At 43.3% G+C, this 23,946-nt stretch overlaps 1 protein-coding gene across 1 annotated transcript in view; it reads right to left on the bottom strand.

Annotated features, from left to right (window-relative positions):
* LOC137255909 (intraflagellar transport protein 22 homolog) overlaps positions 1 to 20,145 on the bottom strand; it is a 28,789-nt gene extending 8,644 nt beyond the window's left edge. Inside the window, exons 1-4 of the mRNA XM_067793502.1 lie at positions 20,036 to 20,145; positions 18,827 to 18,909; positions 18,288 to 18,377; positions 1,489 to 1,587 (exon numbers count right to left, since the gene is read on the bottom strand). Of these exons, the coding sequence (XP_067649603.1) occupies positions 1,489 to 1,587; positions 18,288 to 18,377; positions 18,827 to 18,909; positions 20,036 to 20,074 (311 nt within the window). The 5' untranslated portion in view covers positions 20,075 to 20,145. The remainder of the gene's footprint in view (positions 1 to 1,488; positions 1,588 to 18,287; positions 18,378 to 18,826; positions 18,910 to 20,035) is intronic.
* Between the last annotated feature and the right edge of the window lie 3,801 nt (positions 20,146 to 23,946).

Here is a 23,946-nt window from a genome sequence, read left to right as displayed (position 1 = left end):
CAAACAATATTTCTTCTTTATTTTATAACTTGTGGCTTAATGTTAATAAAATATCTGTATATATGTCTACGTTTTTGTGTACAATACTTGTGGGCATACTTACACAAAGCTCTTGTAGGTTATGAATACACTTGTAACTTACACACCTCAACTGACCAACAGCTATCAAAGCTACAATTATAATGGGGAAAAAAATCAGACCTCAGTAATCATAGAACTATAGAGCTAATACATCCCAGATGGGAAATCACAATAGGTCCAGCACTGCCATGTGTAAACTCCAATAACAGAGGGTTAAAACTGTCACTGATGCATTTCAGCTCCCAATAATCTTGACCAATCATCATAAAGTGTATTATCGCAACTGATCTAAGCATCATACTGTCTGTGAAACTTAAAACAGGCATATCACTACAACAGATTTTATGCAGAAATACTTTGATGGATGATACAGAAGTGATATCACAACGGATTGAAGTATCATACTTTAAGTGGAATACACACCAGTAATATCACAACAGCAGATTTAAGTATCATGCCTTAAAGAAGTCATCACGTTTGATTGTGCGCATACTGTATGCAGCGGGATGTGACAGTAGGAGCATGTATCGGTTAGTTTTTTATGTCATGCACTTATTTTCCTTTATCTTGCTTCTAATAATACTTCATGATACTTGTATTTTGATCAAACAAGCATTTATCCTGAGGTAAATCTGGGCAAGTGTTATCTGCCCTTATCAAATTTAATTTGGGTATGCTGTTTCAACTGAAGATAATCTTGATACCCTCTGGTAACAATTTCTTTTTAATTTTGAATGTTAATCTATTGTGAATTTACTATATGAAAATTCACTTTATAAAGAAAATCTTGATATTATAAAAATCCTTTTTTTCATACTGAATCAATATTTTTCTAAATTCCATTTTTTTAGAAATTAATTAAAATATCAAATCCTACATACTGCCTTGAAAATTGATCAGTGCTGAAATATCTTTATAAAAAACACATACTCAATAATAAAAAATAAACAATTCACTTTTACAGGAATTCTTACTGACATATTACTCTTAACAGATGGTGCCTCAAGGGGGCACCACTTGTCAAACATATGCCATGGTGACTTGCTATTTTTAAAGGCATAATTCGATTCAAGACCCTTTTTTCTACATAATGATACCAAATTTAGCAACTTCTTCACATTCTGACATTTTGCATCTAATCTCCTTACGTGAGACTTACTCTAGCCATATCACAATGGATTTAAATTCCATATGTTAAGTGAAACCTCCACTAGGCATATCACTACACCAGGTTGAAGTATCATATCGCTAATGAGACCTTCACTCAGTAAAGCACTACAACACATACACCAGGGAAGTACTGAATAGCTACATTTGGAATAAACTGTAGTGATACAACTACCTTGAGAAAATAAGGTGTGGCTGAATCAGGGTATGCATTAACACTTTACACAGCATGGTGCTTACCATGTGTCCAGCTCCTTATCGTGGTTGGCCTCATCAGGGTTAAAGACAAATATGACACCAATAGCATCTCGCGCCATGGCTGGCCAGCAGGACTCAAACCTGTAATGTTGTATTTGATGTCAGTCAAGGTTAAGAAATACTGAAAAACATCCATAGAAACAACATCATTGAATATCAAGGCTAAAAATTAAGCTTGGGGCTCTCCCAGTACAATGTTCTTCAATCTACACAGTGTTTTCATAGTAGAAATATATTCACATACACTATTAAACACAAAATTGCCCGACCGCTGAGGCACTGATTATTTCGAGGGAGAAGCACTTTACTGCCTGAACTCTAAGTCAGTCACAAAGTTGCGGTGGCAGAACGGGTTAGGCAGCTGACTCTGTGTGCCAAACTCTGGGGGTGTGGGTTTGAATCCTGGAAGTGACTAGAATCTGTACTTTACAGAGAAAGTGTAATCACAAATTTAAGTTGGGTTTATGAGTCTGTGTTTCTAATTTTTATGGATCTTTTTGTCCAGATAGACCATGTATGAAAACTTTCTGGATCTATAACACATAAATATTCATACATCTACCATATCCAGAACCAATATTTGGTACACATTTAGGCAGCAAAGAGCAACAGTGTTTGTGGTAGGTTTTGTACACGAATGTGTGCACAAATACAATTATAAATATGTAGTCCAAATATTTTTGCACATGAAATTTTCATTACAATCCAGAATCATTTCAAAATTTATTGTTTTTATCATATGTTGCTGTTTAAAGATTCTTTTTAAAATTAGATCAAAACCTGTGCTTCCAAAACATGCATAATATTTTTTGCATGTTTTTATGATTTTCTTGTGTACAAAAATGCAGGTTTGTGCATTAATATGAACACTGAGCATTGTGGATTATTCTTTACTATGGCAGTGTAGAACAGAAAACCTTCCTGAATATCAAATATCCCCATTGTTAGGTCAAACTTCTTGTGCAACTGATATAGACACTTGTCTTAAAATCTGAAATAGAGTCATCTCCCTTTGTTTGCTGGGATTAATTCGCAGCGCATTCGAATGGCTTAACCATCACAGAATATAACCTCTAGTACACGCACGCCTCTGGCGGATTAGTTCGGTGGTATGTCCTATTGCCATTCAGTATCCACTGATTAAAAAATTGTCAGTAAAAACATATTTCCTCTTTATTGTAAGTGCACCACTCAAACCCCTGGATCCATTCTAGTGGTTCCTACTTGTAAAAAGCCAGCTTTGAATTGGCCTTCAGAAACCCATGCTTGCTGTAAGAGGTGACTAAGGGGATCTGGTGGTCAGGCTCATTGTCTTAGTTGACACATATCAACTCATCCTAATTACATAGATAGATGCTCATGATGATGTTAATCACTGGATTGTATGGTCCAGACTTGATTATTTACAGACCACCACCATATAACTGGAATATTGCTGAGCGTGGCATTAAACAACCAACCAATCTTGTGGTTTTGAGTTTCACATTATCAATCAGTTCATTGTTTACCCAATGAATCGGGACAAACTGGGAGGATAATTTGCATTATTTGGTGTGACTGAAAGGTTGATGATCAGAAACATTATTGGTAGGAAATATTATCAATGACTGTTGACCTGAAAATTAACTTCTTTGAGTCTGAGTGACATTTAGAAGCTAGTATGATGAATAGGAACAGTTTTTAAGGAGAGACAACTTCTTAATGGCAATGGAGGTGACATTTGACAACATTGTTAGCATTCATTGCAATAAAGAAGTTGTCTGTCCACAAAAACTGTACCTGTTGGACATGAAAATTGTGCATCGATAATATGGTTTATAAACTCCTGTCAAAAAATGAAGTTTGAATTCAACAACACACAACAGTGTTTACACATAAGTTGCTTCTAAATCATGTTCAGGGCTCTGTTTTGTCAGCAGTCTGTGCACAACCATGCCATAACTCACTTGCAATGTGAAACATACCGTATATTACCGTGTATAAGCCGACCCCGTAGATAAGTCGAACCCCCATCTTGACCCTCAAAATCAGTGTCAAAATCGTATCTCAGTAGTATAGGTAATAGGGGTTCTAAAACACTTTCACAAAATGTCTCTACAAAGCCTTATTTACTAAATAAGGCTTTGGTTGGGCCATTAGCTCTTGCTACTATTACCCCTACTACAAAATTACTGTGCCTTGGTAGGAGGTAATAATGTGCCGTACGGTACGATCAATAATTCTTCTCTTACAAATCCCCTACCCGGCCCACCCCTCAAGTAGTATAAGTTGGGTTCGTCGGCTTTTATATCCACTTTATCTATGTTGTAAGTTTTGACTGACCATATAGGATCGGTGGCTCGCTTACGGCTATCGCCCCTATGTTATGTTTATATCGATGAAACAGTTTAACGTGAACCGTCTACGATCTCTTTGGTGTTCATAATAAAGGCTTGCTGGGCTTTTTGTATTCCCTGTGCTATGTACTTTTTTTTCTCGTCCTCGCTGATAGCAGACTTACGAGACTTGGATCGAATATCTTGTTTCATTCCGTTATATTTTTTGAGTTCAGAGAGGATTGAACGAAACTCCTCTTCTGAGATCTTACTATCAGAGAGTGCCGTGGAAATTCGCTCACTCACTGTATTCAGCTTTGCTTCGGCCAGAACCCTGATCTCGTCGTGTTTCAATGCCTTACGATTAAGTCTGCGTGATACTAACTTAAGCGCCACCCCTACCAACCCTGTCACCCCAGCCGTTATTTCAATACCTAGCACTATAGGTGCAGCCACGATGGTAGTCAACAACCCAACGCCTGCCACCCCTAGTCCCATGCTGGTTGTCATAAGGGCAGTGTCAGCCCCGTCCACGATATTGAAAGCTCTATTGTACTTTTTACATAATGCTTTTCGCGTGTCACGGTCTTGTTCTAGTTGACGTTTCACATCACATAACTGCCTCAAGCGGAACCCATCTACGGTTTCCAACGTCTTCGCTACTTCCTCTACGACTGGGTACAGACCCATCCTATAATATATATTTTGAAAAATATTTTAATTGGGTTTCAGTTAATAGTCTATCAATGTATTTGAAGCCTATAAGGAGTAGATCATAACTAATGATAATAGGTGAGAGGCTAATAGACTTTTCTGTTGTAATAAAAACCCCAGGGAGGCTTATTAAACGTTTTATAGAACCCGTGGGGGTATCCCGTTGTATAATAATACGGCAATATTGATCTAAGTGTTCGGTAAACCAGTGTATTGACACCGGGTAAAAATTGACGTCCTTTCGAGGAGTTTTCCTGGTCAAAATACGTAAACATGACTTCTATGATGATTGTGTAGGGGGAGTATATCTCAAGCTGCCTTTCGTGTAAATAACTACTGCTAAATGTTAATTTACTTTCTATTCCAGAAATTAATCCAATTTTTCCTTCATAAAAATATACCGTGGCTGTTGCTTCATTCCCCGTAATGAAATCCCCGGGCCAGATACCGTTATTCCTAATCTTAGAGATAAACTTCCACCTCTCTTTTGTTGTGATATAAGGTGAGGCGAGTGTTAAGTTGATCAGCCATTTGGGTTCTTTTAAATCTGATAATGACACCCGTCTGTACACGTTGTCTTTGAAGTGCAGGATGTATAATTCATCTTCCTCACCAGGCTGATTGAAGCCCTCCGTATCTCCTAGGTCGTTAAGCGTAGTGTTGGGATGATGACTGGTCATTATTATACTATTACGATATAATTTCCAACTGGTTTTCTGATAATAATTCAGGGGTTAACTTCATACCCATGAAGTGTATGTTGTCAGGCAGGAAGATATTGATTAGTGATATCTTATTTTCCACGATCACGTTGACCCCCTGCAGACTGGTCTTGGAGTCGACACCCACCCGCACGTAAACGTTGCAAACTTGAAACTGGTGTCGTTTCACCCACCCGAGTTTGATCCCCTTCACGATCTCGACATCATTCCCCGATGGTTCCCCTAGGTAGACTTTGATGAACAATGTTGAGTTTGCCGGTAGATCCTCTAGTATCTTGACCACGCCTTCGAATTCAGACACCAACTGCAATTTCACGTTTTGCATGGCTGGTTTACTCGATAGCATGTGGGCTGCTATAGTGTTGACTGGGCTGACGACTATACTACGTCTCTGAGTTGGGACGTAAGCCACGAGCAGGGTTCCATTGTTCACGACTTTGTTTAGGTGGTTGTCTTTGTTATCCGTGAACACGTAAGGGGAGACGAGTCTAATATTGATAAACCAGTCGTTCTCGGGTAACAACACCCACTTGTCATCTTCGGTGAATACGAGCATATATGGTTTGTTTTTGACGACGGTAGTGCTCTCAACATCGTCTAAGTCGAACAGTTTACCCCCAAACGATGGGTATATTACCCAATTATTATCACCGGTGTTGACAAGGGTGTACTTAGTGTTGACTGTTGCTCTTGTGGTATCTACTATATCACTTAGGGTTCCACCGGAGGTGACTTCAACGCGTTTGTAAATGTTGTTTTTCAGTTGCAAGGCGTACGATTTACCATCTACTCCGGGAGCGTCGAAACCGCGCGTGTCTCCGAGGTCGGAGATCCCGATATTGACGCATTTTTTCACTCCGGGCCCTTGTGCGCTGGTCATGTTACATGAAGTGTTAAGCTGAGGTATCCTATATTTACAGGATTATGATTTATATCTAACACCGATATTGTCAGCTCAGGTATGTTGCCCTGGGTTAATCTCTTATACTGCCGTGGTGAAAACGACTCGGTTCTACCGTCGTTGAATTTCTCAGTTTTAACCGGCACTGCTCTCAGTATAGTGGAAGGGTGTCCTCCTTGAATGTTGTACGTTGTGCTAACCTGATCGAGATGAATGTACAGCTCTCGGTACGGTACTAGGTCGGGTAACTTCGTGCCTGTGACGGTTGTTGTTGGTTTTATCTCGTCAGGAGACATACCGAGTATCCTCGCTAATGGTCGGCCGAGCCTCAAGGAGGTTCTTCCGTTGTTGATTAACACCACTTTACCGTTTGAGTCGTTCATCTTGAGTTCGGCTCCCAGGGGTTTGAAGACCTCGTCGTTTAGAGAGCACACGCTGTAGTAGCCGTCAGTTATCTGGCTGCGAGTTCCACTGACGAACAGTTTATTGTTGCTGATATTAATGTTAGTCCATTGCGGTAGGTAGGTGATATCGCAGAGTGCGACTTCGAGTTGACCTGACGTGTTATCGATCGCGTGCGTCAGCTGAACGGCCTCACCGCTCGTTATTCCTGGAAGTGTTATGTACATATTATAATATATAATTTATATATTATAATATGGATTTAGCACACTTGAAAATCGTGGTGAATGCAGATGGTACGGGGTTTAAAACAACCTTTATTAATATCTTTGAAAAATATATCGTGTCCGTTAATAACGCGCAGGCGGTGGTAAACTGGAATCAAAACCCAATGCAGTTTTGGCAGAACCAACTAAACTTTGCTGTGTGGTGTGCGACGACAGGGTCGGGTGTGACACCAGACTACGGTATAGACGAACTGAGTAAGGCGGTTATTTTGTTTCATATTTATTATCAAACGAGACGAATATTGAAGGAAATAAGTGCTCCTCTTCCCCAAGATAAAGCGTGGAGTATGACGAATAACCCCTATGATAGACGCGCTTATGAACGTATTTGTGGGGAGTTTGAGATTCCAACGAATAAAGACTTTCGCCTTCCTGGTGTGAACCATGGTCTCGGTATAGTTCTCGTGTACTTCTACAGGTCCGGAACATATCAGGCCGGTTCTAAAGATGGTTCATACAACCCAAACCGTCATACATTTACAGGCCCCACAACGAATGAAAAGATCCATGTCAGCTGTATAAAGCAAACCAATCCTGATGCAGCCACAGCCTGGACTAAAATGATCTCAAAAACATCGAAAGAATTCACTCGTGCTGGTACAATACGCTTGAACGACTCGATTCGAACGTACGTGTGGGCGCTGTTGGGTGCGCAGTCGATGACGCGTTCCAACATCCTCGGTAAGGGAACTGCTTACGACGCTCAGACACAATTCGTTTCCAACGTTGAGGATGCTATCAATTCTCCAGTTGATCTCCCGAGGGCCATCGAACGCTACCAAAACGTGTTAGAATACGCCAGATCGAAAGTCAATTACGTGTTCGGCGTGGGGTTGTACATGGCTCCGAGTGATATGCAACTGAGAATAAAAAAAGTGGTGGGTTATAACAACGAAATAGTCATAGCCACGAAGGATCAAAAGTTGGGTATCAACCCCGATATTAACACCCCACATATCCCACACACCCAACCACGTGAAACGGGTATAGTTGCGCCGCCCCCGGAGCCTAAAGTTCATGTGTCCCCCACACACCCTCATGTGCATGTGGGGGTACCCCCCTATCAGCAGCATATTGATAATAAAACAGCCCTAGTGGTTGGTGGGGTAGCTTTGGGACTTATTTGGTTAAAGATTTCTTAGCCGCTACGTACACCAGACCCGCCACGGCGACGATGGCTGCCCACAGGTTTTGACTGAGCCACATGGCAGTTTTAGACAGAGCGCTCAACAACCACGAGACGATGCTACCCAGGATGCCGGGAAGGGCTTCGGCGGCTTTACCAGCCAGTTTAGCTAGGCCTTCCCCGAGTTTTTTTATCCAGTCTTTAACACCACCACCACCGCCTGGGGTAACTCCCCCACCGGCAGGCCCCACAGGGGTTCCTCCCACCAGTGACACCACCAGGGTTGATATAATGAAACCCAATGCAGTCAGAATGCTGGCGATGGTGATCCCTTGCTCCCGGAACAATATCCTAATCCTGTCTGCTAACGTGGTGTCTCGGTGGAGGACTTGATTGATGGTTTCCCTTATACGGCTGACCTGGGATCTAAGCTTTTCTTTGTAGCCGGACGCTGTCTCCAACCAGGTCTGCCTTTCATCTTCCAAATTACGTATTCGTTCCTCGATGGTGGTTTTCATAGACTCGTCCTCAGTTTCACCGAGTTTTTTCTTTTCATAGGCGATGTGGTCGTCTATCTCACTTATTTTGGCTGTGCTTTTCCAGAGCTGACCACGAATGGTTTGCATCAACAGGTCCAACCCCCTCAGTTCCCGAACGGTAAATTCGAGCCCCGGGAAGGGCTCGTTCTCGTAGTCGGCCAACATCTTTTTAATATCATAAGTCATGTTTTGATCTGATGTGGCGTCCCTGATGCCTTCCAGACCTTGAACTAACTTCGGAGGATACTGCTTAGGTCGCGCGCCACCGTAATCTATGAAACCTAGTTCATCTTGGACCAACTGACTTCCATGTTTACCGGCTAATGTTGATAAAGCAAGCGGTTCTCTAGTGCGTTTATTCATGAGATCGATCTCCGGGCGAGACTTCAAACGCAGCGTGCCATTGCTGAGGGTAAAATCGGAATAGTTCCTTCCCAACGGCTTGAGTTTGGATTTATTTTCAACTGCGTTGTAATAATCGTCGACGGCGCCTTTAAGGAGCTCGTCACCTTGCGAGAATGAGGTCTCCTGGTCATCATTGAATGCCTGGGCACTATCGTCCCACATATCATCCATAGGTATGTCTTCATCCATTAGTATTAAAAATATATTTCATTTATATAACAATGTACGGTAGAAAATTAGATCCTTTCAGAAGATTGAGAGAGCCATTAGGTGCCAGAGCCGTGCGACAGTCGGTGACTATCACCAACAATCCCAGCAAGATAGACCAGAATCAAACTCTGCTGGTTAGATTTCCAAACCTTGGTGAGAATGACCTCATTGTACCAGGCACTGTTCGACTGGCGTTCAATATCACGTTGACCTCCGACAACGACAAACGCGAGCTAGTGCGGAACGTGGGTCGAGCTATCATCAAGAAAACGACCGTCAAGATAAGCGGTAACGAGGTACTGAGCATCGACGACAGCGACGTGTTTCACTGCTACAGGGATCTCTGGAAAAGCGAGGGAGAACGAGTCAATGATGTGTACCAGGGTATCAGCAAATCAACCCGGGCGCGCATAGGATACGTCTTCACGACAGACCAGCAAGACAAGCTATCGGACGGTGAAAAGGCCATCGCTCTAGCATACGGGAATCGATTCTGCGTGCCGCTCGACTTCGAGTTGCTCACGGGACACGCGCCGTTTTACCAGGCCGCGCTGGGTGATAGGCTCGAATACGAGCTCACGTTTAACGACTATAGCAAAGTAGTGCGTACGCCGAACGGTGATGAGGCTAGTTATGCCATAGACAACATCTCTCTAGAGTTCGACATGGTCACTAGCCCTGAGCTGGCCAGGCAGGTTCGAAACCAGTACTCTGGGAAGATGGCCATTCTGTACGATTGCGTACTGAGGCATAGATCAGTCGTGCGAGATAAGAGCGACACTGTGTGGAATATCAACCTGAACGTGCCGGCGCGATCGATGAAAGGTATCCTGGTCGTCCCCGTGGAGGATTACGATCCATTCCGGAGGGACAGCGAGAAGTTTTTCAACCCCGAGATTGAAAAGGTGGAAGTGACCATCGAGGGCGTGCCCAACCAGCTGTTCAGTCATGGTATGAGGCCACACCAGCAGTGGGATGAGATAAAAAAGCTACCAGTGGGGGATTACATAACAAAGGACCTGGACCTAGGCTCCGTGCAGATCGGTGAATACCTGACCACCAAGTACGCCTTATGGTTGGACATGCGATCCACGGATGATGATAAACTGCACGGTAGCGGGCGCCGTATAGATAACGGCAGCGAAGGGATAACCATCCAGATTACTAAGAAGGCTCAAACCGCTGGTAAGTTGAAATTATATCTGTACGTTATTATGGACGCGCAACTTAATATAGACAATGGGAGATTCGTGCAAGCCATCTACTGATGGGGGGTACCCCCCCACACCCCCCAACAATAAACAGTCCCCACTGCCCCACACCCCCCAGGGGTACCCACAACTACCCACTGACCCACACTGCGCTATAGTGTGCGGGCAGACTGGCTGTGGGAAGACAGTTTTCGTGTTGGATATGTTGGAGGGTTACTACAAGGATGTGTTCGATAACATTGTTATCATGTGCCCTACTCTGAGCATGAATAAAACGTACGCGCGACCTTGGGTGATGACGGACCCGGACGTACACAAAATCGACCCTGGAACACGCCTGCAGGACTGGTTGAAAGCTCTTCACGAGAAATTTAAAGGGGAACCGACGCTGTTTATACTGGACGACTGCAGCGCTAATCGCGAGATAACAAAAAAGAGAGACATGCTATCGTACCTGGCCTTCTCCGGCCGGCATGCAAATCACAGCGTCTGGGTGCTAACGCAGAAGTTCAACTCGGTGTTGAAAGACCTCAGGGAGCAGACGCGATGGGTGGCCTTATTTCACTGCAAGGACAGGGATTCGTTCGAGGAGTGTTTGAGAGAGAACGATGTGATGAGTAAATTAGAACGGGAACGGGTGAAGAAACAGCTCGCTGAAACTAAACACGCTAAGCTCGTACTAAAGACCGACCAACCAGTAGCATATATAGTATGCTAAGCAAAGCTAAGCTAAAGCTAAGCAAAGCTAAGCAAAGCTAAGCAAAAGCTAAGCAAAGCTATGATATTTGAAGTATTTGTCGTGTGCAACTTAACCTTCATTTCTCTGTGTTTTGTCTGTATCGGGTATTATATAGTTAAAACTAAATCTTACTTGTTATATTATAAGATGGAGTGTGAGGAATTGCTCGAACAGTTGGAGGGTTCCCCCACGCCGCCCGCAGGCCCCACTGATGACAAGCGAGAGAAACTGGTGGCGTTGGCTGTTGGCGGCAAAGCCAAACATTACTTTGGAGACTACACTCCGGATAAAATTAACAAAATGTCAGCCGAAGAAATCGATAAGCTGTACGCTAGATACGAGTCCCGGCTCGGAGCAGAAATGACAAAAACAATAGGATCGGCTATGACCCAGATATACACCGGTATTGTGTCATACTTCTTTCCCATTCCACCAGAGCGCCGACTTTACCTGTGGGAAGACCTCGAGAAAGACCCTTTTATCGAACACGCCGTGAGCTCTATCAGCTGCGGGCTGTACCACAAATATGGTATGTTGTTGGCTCCAGTGACGGCGGCGATTATCACGGCAAAACATTGTCAATTTGAGAGAAAGAATAATAATAATAGTATAGATGGATGCTGCACAGGAAACCCCAGTGGAGGAGACCCCAGTGGTGGTACCCCCTTCACAGGAACCAGTGACGGTGGAGACCCCTTCAGTGGGGGTACCCCCAACAGTAACCAGACAGAAGAATCCTAAGAGAGTAGCTGCCGGTAAAAAACGGTGGTGTAACCAACATAAAGTGACCAACCCAACCCAACTGTTGTTGGCTGTAGGTGTAACTGCTGCCTTGGCTATCTCGTGGTTATACGTGGGGGTACCCTCCCACAGTGAGCCACCACCCACCCACAACAGTGGGGGTATGGGGGTATCCCCCATGGTAGACCCGCATATCATGTTATAATTTTAATATTTTATATCATATACATAATGTCTGAGGGGAAAACGTTCGTCAACGACGCATACCACGCCACAGTGGTAGCCAGTCTAGCAGTAGGGTACGCTCGGTTGACTAAAATGGTGCTTAAACAACCAACTATCAAGCTAGATTTCAACCTGCAGGATATGGGTATGCTCATAATGAACCTTGGTATGGCGATGGCCACAAAAGACATCCTAGTAAAACAAGGAATAATACCTGATAATATAATGAAATAAATATAGGGATGGCCACGATAGCTATGATGGTCGGTGGGGCGTTAGTGAATGCCCTGGCATTTTCCGGGAGTAATTACCTCTTCTCGAAACTACGAGATGATCACACGGCTGAAATACAGGAAGAAAGGAAGCGACACGATCTCGCTACTGAGAAATTACAAAGAGCACAGGCCGAGTACGCTAAAAAACGCCTCCAGAGGATCGATTTCATTAACGAACAACTCAAGCGTGAAAACCATGCCGTTCAAACATTCAACGATGTTGATGAAGCAATGAAAGAATACTACCTACTAACTGGTAAACAATTGGAACCGCTCAATAAACCCACACTCGCTCAGTACTACACACCATCCAAGGGACAAATGAATCGTGAACTGGGCTTCATAGTGTTGGGTATAGCAGCTACTGCGTTGGTTGCGAAGCAATTAAACTAAAACACCTATATAAGTAAACATGAGACCCGCTCCATACCGATGCGAATATATACTTATGGGGAAGACCGAGGCCTGTGGTAGGAAATGCAGGAATCAGGGGTTCTGTTGTTTCCATATGGGAAGTCCTAACTACACGTGTTCTGTGTGTGGTATCGGGGTTAAAGGACACTACTGTCTATGTAAAGCTCACGGAGCGAACGTAGTCAGACATCAACTCATCTACGAGAATAAAAAAGGCTACATAAAAGAACGTAGGCGACTGCTCAAGATAGCCACTTAAGAGTTACCTCCCCTTACTGTGAACCAATTAGACATTAGTTCTCTTAGGTGTAAACACGATGTCTACTGTAAGCGAGCTCAAGAGGGTCGCAAAACAGAGAGGTGTTATCGGGTATTCTAGAATGCGGAAGTCAGCATTGTTGAGATTACTAGGTTTAGAAGCCCCTCCTACGGTAAAACAATTAAAAGCTCAAGCAAAACAGCTTGGGCACACGGGTTATTCAAACCTGGGGAGAGCCGGGTTAACCGCATTGTTATCACATGCCCCCGTAGCAAAACCTCCCACTGTAAAACAACTGAAAGCCGAGGCACACGATTTGGGTTTAGGCGGGTATTCCCGTATGAGGAAACCACAGCTTGTAGAATTATTACGACAGAATAGAGCTATTGACCTACAGTTCGTGAGCACTGAGCGCGCTGTAGGCAACTATTTGAGAGGTTGGCGCATGGACGTTGATAGAAACATAGACATTACAGATATCAAGCCTCTGATAGCTGATAAGGTCAACCAGGAACTAAATAACCTAGGAAGTATCAAGTTTCAGATCACAGTGAAAATGTCGCTCGATAAGGAGGGCTCCACAGGGGTCACTGAGTATGTTCAGCCTTACTTCCGAGGTCAGCAAGAGGTTGTCACACATGCAGAGACCATTGACGCATCAATCGATAATAGTTTTCAGCAGATACGAGAATACCTAGAACGCTACACACACTTGGGGTCCGGGTGGGCTGTAGATAAAATCGATAACGTCTATCTAGACATAGCTAACTACGTGCCGTTCAGAGGCGGGTCATACCTAGCCTTGCCCCCCTACTATAAGAACAAACAAGCCATAGTAAACGTTAAGAATAGAGGAAACGATTGCCTGAGGTTAGCTATCAGGTCAGCTTTATTTCCAGCTGACACTAATCCGAACAGGGCTTCTAATTATCCACAGGACGATGGGCTCAACTGGGATGGTATAGATGAACCCACCCCCATATCTCAGATCACTAAAGTAGAAAAACAGAATAATCTGGCTATAAATGTCTTTGGGCACGAAGGTAACACAACAATAGTACACAGGGTCAGCCCGGTGAAGGATCGCCAAGTTATCAATATATTCATGATCCAGAAAGGTGACAAGTATCACTACACATGGATAAAACACTTTAGCAGGCTGTTGTATGACCAATCAGCATACAAAGGAAAGACCCACTTCTGTGAACGATGTCTACACGGTTTCAGTCGAGCTGATTTATTAGAATCCCACCGGGATGATTGCCAAGGTGTTGGGCAGACGGCCATACGAGTCGAAATGCCTAAGGAAGGTGAAAATATCCTAAAATTCAGTAACCACAAGAACCAAATGTCTGTACCTTATATTATATACGCCGACTTCGAAGCCTTAGTTGTGGGTGGGGATTCCCCTAGTGGGGGTAGCTTCACCCACAAGACACAAGAGCATAAAGCCTGCGGTTTTGGATACATTGTCGTCCGTTGTGACGGGGAAACGAAAGCTCCGGTAGTGTATAGGGGCCCTGACGCGGCTGAAAGGTTTCTAAAGTGTTTGCAGGAGGAAGAAAAAATTATTAGGAATGCATTGTATAGAATCGCTCCCATGCGTATGACCCGAGCCGACAGGCTAGCTCACGCTAGTAGCACTCACTGTCACGTGTGCGACTCACCACTTAACGGTGATTCGGTGAGAGATCACTGCCACATAACTGGTAAGTATAGAGGCGCCGCTCACAACGCGTGCAACCTCAAGCTTAAAATCAACCCTAAGACAATAAACATCCCCGTTGTCTTTCACAACTTGAGAGGGTACGACTCACACTTGATCATGCAGGCCATCGCGAAAATCGATGGTAATATAACGTGCATCCCCAACAACATGGAGAGATACATCTCCTTCAGCTTAAACGGACTTAGGTTCATTGACTCGTTTCAGTTCCTCCTGTCGTCACTCGACAGTCTGGTCAAGGCCAACAATACCTTCCCTATCACCGATCGATACACAGACGCCGAGACTAGACCCCTGCTTATGAGGAAGGGTGTGTACCCCTATGAGTACATGGATAGTTGGGCCAAGTTCACCGAGACCAGACTACCCCCTATTGACTGCTTTTATAGCAAGCTGAATGAGGCGTCCGTCTCACGAGATGATTACTCACACGCGACTAACGTATGGAATAAACTGGGTTGTAAGAACCTGGGTGATTATCACGACCTGTACTTGAGGACAGATGTACTGCTGTTAGCCGACGTGTTTGAAACGTTTCGGCAGACATGTTTAAAGCAGTATAAACTCGACCCCGCATGGTATTACACCAGCCCAGGTCTGTCGTGGGACGCCTTGCTTAAAAAGACCGGAGTTAATTTGGAATTGCTCACAGATTACGACATGCACCTATTCATTGAGAAAGGTTTGCGAGGTGGGATTTCCATGGCATCCAAACGATACGCGAAAGCAAATAATCAATACGTGAAAGGTTACGATCCTAACAAACCAACCAATCACATTCTCTACCTCGACGCAAACAACCTGTACGGCTGGGCCATGAGTCAGTATCTACCTACAGGGGGATTCGAATGGGTACCCCACGTTGATGTTATGGGGGTCGCACCAGATTCGAACAAAGGTTATATCCTCGAGGTTGACTTAGAGTATCCCAAGGAATTACACACATCGCACAACAGCTATCCCCTTGCACCCGAACGTATGAGGGTTAATACAGACTGGATGTCTGAGTACCAACATAACTTGTCAGGTGGGCGTGTGACAGACGTTGAAAAACTCGTGCCTAACTTAATGAATAAGACCAAGTACATCGTTCACTATCGCAACCTACAGCTGTACCTGTCGTTGGGTATGAGGCTGACCAAAATACACAGGGTGCTCATGTTCGACCAGAGTCCATGGATGGAGCCCTACATCAGAATGAACACAGACCTACGAAAAAAAGCAACCAGTGATTTTGAGAAAAATCTCTACAAGCTCATGAACAACTCGGTGTTTGGTAAGACTATGGAGAACCTGAGGAAACGCGTGACCGTGAAGCTGGTTCGGTCGAGTGAGGAAGACAAGCTCAGGAGATTGATAGCCAGTCCGGCATTCAACCGTAGTAAGATATTCACAGACAACCTGGTTGCCCTACACATGAAGAAAAACCACATAAAATTCAACCGGCCTGTTTACGTGGGGATGAGCATCCTCGATTTATCCAAACACCTGATGTATGACTTTTACTACAACGAGCTCAAGAAACAGTACGGTGACAGGTGTGAAGTGCTGTACACTGACACGGATTCCCTGCTGATGGAGATTCGAACCGAGGACGTGTACGAGGACATGAAAAAACACCTCGATTTATACGACACCAGCGACTACCCTAAGACCCATACCCTACACAGTACAGTAAATAAAAAGGTCCTAGGTAAGATGAAGGACGAGTGTGCTGGCACGCCCATAGCCGAGTACATAGGTTTGAGACCTAAGATGTACTCCATACTGAAAGCCGACAATAGTGAGATCCGGAAGGCTAAGGGGGTTAAGAAGTATGTGGTGAAACAACACATCAAACACGCCAGATTCAAGGAAGCCCTGTTCAAGACCCGTACCTTTAGACATAAAATGAACACACTTAGAAGTGATGGGCATAAGATATACGGACTGACTATAAACAAGACGTCACTATCACCTATGGACACGAAACGTTGGATAGCTATTGATGGTATAAACACATACGCGTATGGACATGAAAAAATTTGAGGCTATTTACTACAGCCCGCGTGGGTACTGGAAAGGAGCTAGCGCAGTAGATAAGCTAGCTAAACTAGCGCGAGTACCCCCAGAGGAAGCCAAAGCGTGGCTTGAAAAACAAGCCCTGTGGCAGATCTATTTGCCGGCACCACGCTACGTGCCTAGAAGGAGGTTCGGTATTAACATACCTAATAGCATTCACCAGGCAGACCTACTGTTCCTACCCCACGACAAGAGGTACAAGTATGCCTTAACCGTAGTGGATGTAGCCAGTCGTTACAAGGAAGCCGAACCCTTGACCACGAAAGATTCGGCCCAGGTAGCCAGAGGATTTGAACGCATATACAAACGCAGCCCGCTGACGTGGCCAACAGAGCTGCAAGTTGACCCCGGACGGGAGTTCATGGGTGCCGTGTCACAACTGCTAGCCAAACACGATACAAAGGTCAGGCGTGGCACGGCCGGAGCCCATCGCAGCCAAGCCATAGTTGAGAGATTTAATAGGACTTTGGCTGAGCGCTTGTTCGGCTATCAGTATGCTAGGGAGATGACCACCCCTGGAAAACGATCGACTGAATGGGTCACGAGGTTACCCAAGGTGGTGTCGGCAATCAGCCATGAAGTCACCCGTCTCACCGGTAAGAAACCGGCAGACGCTATCAAACTAAAATCAATAGTTGCAGAGTCGGCCGCTCCATTGCGTGGGAAGGAGAAACAGATACCAGATAGGGCCCTAGTGAGGTATCTATACCAGCCGGGGGAACACGAGGGCGATAGCCGTAAGCGAGCCACCGATCCTATATGGTCAGTCAAAACTTACAACATAGATAAAGTGGATATAAAAGCCGACGAACCCAACTTATACTACTTGAGGGGTGGGCCGGGTAGGGGATTTGTAAGAGAAGAATTATTGATCGTACCGTACGGCACATTATTACCTCCTACCAAGGCACAGTAATTTTGTAGTAGGGGTAATAGTAGCAAGAGCTAATGGCCCAACCAAAGCCTTATTTAGTAAATAAGGCTTTGTAGAGACATTTTGTGAAAGTGTTTTAGAACCCCTATTACCTATACTACTTATCTCTCATAGATAGGCTGATCCCCCACTATGGGTCATGGCCAGAGACCAGACCAGAGACATCTTGGACGTAAGTATGTTTGGTAAGAATATTACATACTGGGACTAAAGATTGGAAACCTGTGTTTGTTTTACTTTTTATGTCAACGATCCCAATGATCACTGCTTGCATCAACAGAGACCAGAGCTGCAAAATCTTGGACATAAAATGTAAGTATTAATTTCTTTCAGACTTATTTTGTCCTTTTTGTTCAGAGTTACTTCTCTGATACATATCACTAATCGAATGATATTTAGTTGATAATTACTGATCCTCAGATCAGTATAACCAGACCTAGCGATAGTCTAGTGCAAGCTCTGAAAATATGGAGGATGAGGGGATTTAGATGTAGGGAGAGTTGAATTTGGAAATAATGATTTTTCTTTCAAAACTGATCTGAAAAATGATGAAACATGATATCAAGGACACCTACTTTCTGTCTCCACTGCAGTCCCACAACTCCACTTCCACTGGTTTTGGTCGACTTCCACTTCCAACTGCATTACCTTCAAATTCAAGAATCCTGGACAAAGAAACCCATTAATAATATATCAACAATTTTCTACATGTTCAGCTGCTTTCACTTGTGATGAAGTAAGTAAGCAGTACAAACAATCAACTAGTGCTTAAGATTAAGAGATCATTATTTCAGTAAATTTTCATGTGACAGCAGTTTTTCTGTTGATTGCCCTATTGGTAAGGACAGGGAGGTAGTCTGTTTCTTTTGCTGCACTTCAACTGTGATGACGTGGGCTGGAATTGGCATCCATGCTTGTTGTAAAAGGCAGATTAACATAATTGGGTGGTCAGGCTCACTTATGTGGTTGACACATGTCATGGTATCACAACTGTGGAGGCCGCTACCCATCCTTATGATCACTGGATTGTCTGGATTCGATTATTTGTAGACCAGCACCATATATTCTTAAGCGTGGCATTAAACAGCAAACAAACAGCTAGTGTTCCACCTACCGAACTCCTTGGGTTGGATGATACTCCCCACCTGATGTTTCTGTCGCATCGGCCAAAAAGTTGGACAAGACAGTCTTCCCACTCTGCAAAGTTTTAAAATTAGTCAACATGTCTATCTGTACAAATTCATCCTTAGATTTATGGAGAGCACTGCTTAGTGACATTTGAGAAACATGCATACTTAGTATAGGACCGTCTCCTATTTTCCTATTCTCGCGGTAAACACATTTCCTGCCGAGGTCACCGATGTGTGATACTTAGCGGTTGTTTACATCATTGACCGGTAACTAGGAAGTGGCCCAAGTCTGTGAATTATCAAAATTTTGCAGTGTAACGAATATTCGTGAGTTTTAACCAACTTGGAAAAATCGTAACTTTCCCCCATCCTTCGCGATAAGATTCCCCTTCCTTACACCTAATAACATTACTTTCTCGCTGTATCGCGAGAATGGGAGACGCCTCGAAAAGTCAGCGGCAGCAGAGACCATATAATAGATTCTATTATATGGTCTCTGGCGGCAGATGACCATGTTTTTAATCGAGCTCTAGTGAGATAATACACTTGACGGATCAAGCAGTTGATAGATGCAGATGTTAGAAGGGGGGGGGGGGGATCTCTTCATTTAAAAACAACAAGCATACATACGAAAAGAACTGTTTATATTATTGTTTCAGCTGATATTCGTAAGTACCGCGAGAATAGGAGACGCCAGTATATATTCACTTCACATGGGCTATTTGATTACACTGCTCCCAAAACCAATGCTTAACCAGTTCGTTGATTCAAAAATTGAAACATGAACCACTGATATTATCTGTCTAGTCACAGAGAAATGTTCAGAGTTGTTCTGTTTAGTATTGGGTACTAACACTTTCTGCCAAGAACCACTATGGGGAAGAACTGACAAGATTTGCGATTAAATCGGTAAGACTACAGAATACTGGATTCGTTCCGTCATCAGTGACTGAGCGAGTTTACTTTTGCCGACCAAAATCCAATTTACGGTTTCACACTCATTAACCTATCGATATATCTAAGATTAAAGAAACAAAAGCCTAGTGGTAGTCAGCCACTTGAACCATAATAGATAATTGATACTAGGGGCAGTGCACCGCTTCACTTTAGTACATTATCTAAGGTGACTTGGAATATTCATTACGGTTCCACTGACAACATCCTACACTTGGCCCCTACTACTATGTTTGTACCTCACATGGTCCAAGGACGAGGATCTTTGCCTTTTGCATTGTTTATCTGTTCCAACGTGTAGACTGTAACTTCTCAGCTGCTGTTTGTTTGGAATGTCCACCGCGGTCGTCTGGTCGAAGGGGAATAACTCTTCTACGTCGCACTCGCATACCACTAATCAATTTTTAAAGACTATTTCTCCATCCTCTATAACGTCTGTTCTTTTTAAAAAATAGTTCAAAGCAAGATATCTTTCAAATCAGACCATAAAATGTTACCTTCCCAAAGGCTCAGACAGTTTCTCAAATTTTAATTTACGCAGCAAATGTATTAATCTAAAATATATTATAAAAACTTCTTCAGGCGACTACAGCTATAGTGTCTTAAATCATCTGAATTAGTTTTTGGTGACAACACATAAAGGTTAAAGGCGTTTACAAAGATCTAAAAGCGACAAAATGTGGAAAAGGAGACTATTTCTTATCACATTGCAGACTTTTTGGAGTCAAAATGGTTACAGTTTGAGGAGGACCAAACACAATGACAGTAAGTACCGTGGTATTATTTAGATTAAGTGCCCACTTGTGGGGACATTATTATATATTTGTATTGTAACATCGCATTCACATATGTGATGAAGTTACTCAGTCTGGAGCTTCCGCAGAATTTGTGAAAAAGATTTAAAGTAACAAGCCCATCGATAATATATTGGAAGTAACCTGGGGCTGGGTATTTTGTAAGAAGTGATTTGTGGCTGGGTGATTTGCAATAAGACGTCTGAGGCTGGGCAATTTGTAAGAAGTCATCTGTGGTTGGGTAATTTGAAAGAAGTCATATGTGGCTGGATAATTTGCAAGAAGTCATCTGTGGTTGGGTAATTGAAAGAAGTCATCTGTGGTTGGGTAATTTGTAAGAAGTCATCTGTGCCTGGGTGATTTGTAAGAAGTGATCTTTGGCTGGGTGATTTGTAAGAAGTGATCCGTGGCTGGGTGATTTGTGAGAAGTCGTCTGTGGCTGGGTAATTTGTAAGAAGTGATCTGTGGCTGGGTGATTTGAAAGATGTCATCTGTAGCTGGGTGATTTGTAAGAAGTGATCTGTGGCTGGGTAATTTGTAAGAAGTCATCTGTGGCTGGGTAATTTGTAAGAAGTCATCTGTGACTGGGTGATTTGTGAGAAGTGATCTGTGGTTGGGTAATTTGTAAGAAGTCATCTGTGGTTGGGTAATTTGTAAGAAGTCATCTGTGGTTGGGTAATTTGTAAGAATTCATCTGTGGTTGGGTAATGTGTAAGAAGTGATCTGTGCCTGGGTGATTTGTAAGACGTGATCTGTGGTTGGGTGATTTGTAAGAAGTGATCTGTGGTTGGGTAATTTGTAAGAAGTCGTCTGTGGCTGGCTGAATTGTAAGAAGTGATCTGTGGCTGGGTGATTTGCAAGAGGTCATCTGTAGCTGGGTGATTTGTAAGAAGTGATCTGTGGCTGAGTAATTTGTAACAAGTGATCTGTGGTTGGGTAATTTGTAGGAAGTGCTCTGTGGCTTGGTGATTTGTAAGAAGTCATCTGTGGTTGGGTAATTTGTAAGAAGTGATCTGTGGCTGGGTGATTTGTAAGAAGTCGTGTGTGGCTGGGTGATTTGTAACAAGTGATCTGTGGTTGGGTGATTTGTAAAAAGGGATCTGTGGTTGGGTAATTTGTAAGAAGTCGTCTGTAGCTGGATGATTTGTAAAAAGTGATCTGTGGCTGAGTAATTTGTAAGAAGTCGTCTATGGTTGGGTAATTTGTAAGAAGGGATCTGTGGCTGGGTGATTTGTAAGACGTGATCTGTGGTTGGGTAATTTGTAAGAAGTCGTCTGTGGTTGGGTGATTTGTAAAAAGTGATCTTTGGTTGGGTGATTTGTAAGAAGTGATCTTTGGTTGGGTGATTTGTAAGAAGTGATCCGTGGCTGGGTGATTTGTGAGAAGTCGTCTGTGGCTGGGTGATTTGTAAGAAGTAATCTGTGACTGGGTGATTTGTAAGACGTGATCTGTGTCTGGGTAATTTGAAAGAAGTGATCTGTGGCTGGGTGAATTGTAAGAAGTCGTCTGTGGTTGGGTGATTTGTAAAAAGTGATCTTTGGTTGGGTGATTTGTAAGAAGTGATCTTTGGTTGGGTGATTTGTAAGAAGTGATCCGTGGCTGGGTAATTTGTGAGAAGTCGTCTGTGGCTGGGTGATTTGTAAGAAGTAATCTGTGACTGGGTGATTTGTAAGACGTGATCTGTGTCTGGGTAATTTGAAAGAAGTGATCTGTGGCTGGGTGAATTGTGAGAAGTCGTCTGAGGCTGGGTGATTTGTAAGAAGTGATCTGTGGCTGGGTAATTTGTAAGAAGTCATCTGTGGTTGGGTAATTTGTAAGAAGTGATCTGTGGCTGGGTGATTTGTAAGAAGTCGTGTGTGGCTGGGTGATTTGTAACAAGTGATCTGTGGTTGGGTGATTTGTAAAAAGGGATCTGTGGTTGGGTAATTTGTAAGAAGTCGTCTGTAGCTGGATGATTTGTAAAAAGTGATCTGTGGCTGAGTAATTTGTAAGAAGTCATCTGTGGTTGGGTAATTTGTAGGAAGGGATCTGTGGCTGGGTGATTTGTAAGAAGTGATCTGTGGTTGGGTAATTTGTAAGAAGGGATCTGTGGCTGGGTGATTTGTAAGAAGTCATCTGTGGTTGGGTAATTTGTAGGAAGGGATCTGTGGCTGGGTGATTTGTAAGAAGTGATCTGTGGCTGAGTAATTTGTAAGAAGTGATCTGTGGCTGGGTAATTTGTAAGAAGTGATCTGTGGCTGGGTGATTTGTAAGAAGTCATCTGTGACTGGGTAATTTGTAAGAAGTGATCTGTGACTGGGTGATTTGTAAGAAGTGATCTGTGACTGGGTGATTTGTAAGAAGTGATCTGTGACTGGGTGATTTGTAAGAAGTCATCTGTGACTGGGTGATTTGTAAGAAGTGATCTGTGGCTGAGTAATTTGTAAGAAGTCATCTGTGGCTGGGTGATTTGTAAGAAGGGATCTGTGGCTGAGTAATTTGTAACAAGTGATCTGTGGTTGGGTGATTTGTAAGACGTGACCTGTGGCTGGGTAATTTGTAAGAAGTCGTCTGTGGCTGGGTAGTTTGTAGGAATCAACCTGTGATTGGGTGATTTGTAGGAATCAACCTGTGGTTGGGTATGTTGTGTGAAGTAATCGAACCAGGTTCAACCCAAACTGAACGTACTTGACCCCAACAATGCTCGAAATGTAAATTTGTATCATAGAAGTAAATGTGTTTGTTTTTGATGTATACATGATGTCTAATATACCCAGAGTAGAAGCGTATTCTGCGAAATTTATTTATAACGTTTAACACGTAAAACCACGTAGACGTATTTTTTCAGTACTGATCATGTTCAGGATATAATGGCACTCGGTCGATCTTTTCGAAATCAAACATGACACAATCAACAGGGAGGTATGATTATTTCCTATGTTTTGTTCTAGCACAACACCTGCAGTGTACTGTACGTAAGTAAGTGTGAACGTACGCTACAGGAAAGCTGGATGAGGAGTCATGTTGGTATGGGGGTCTGTCCCACAGGGGTTCGAATCTATGTTTGGACAATAATTTTCAAAAACATAAATCTAAACACGTGTATTTTTTACGTAATGATTGTAGCGGTAGAATTTCCTAAAAAAATCCTTTCTTCACCGATTTCGTTCAAATTTGAAACATGTAAATTCTAGCATCTGAAAAAACATTATACGATTTCAAAAGTCTAGATTTATATTTTTGAAAATTATTGTCCAAATGGAGATTCGAACCCCTGTGGTCTGTCCGCTCGCAACGAAAACATATGTTTCAAAATTGTTTATTCTGACGGCAAAATCAGTGGAGTGTCTTTCAAGTATGTTCCCTTTATTTATGAG

Source organism: Haliotis asinina, chromosome 1 (genome assembly GCF_037392515.1).
Source record: "Haliotis asinina isolate JCU_RB_2024 chromosome 1, JCU_Hal_asi_v2, whole genome shotgun sequence".
In the NCBI taxonomy this organism is placed as follows: domain Eukaryota; kingdom Metazoa; phylum Mollusca; class Gastropoda; order Lepetellida; family Haliotidae; genus Haliotis; species Haliotis asinina.
Note: the sequence above shows the minus strand (reverse complement) of the source record. Positions and strands in the feature narration are given on the sequence as shown.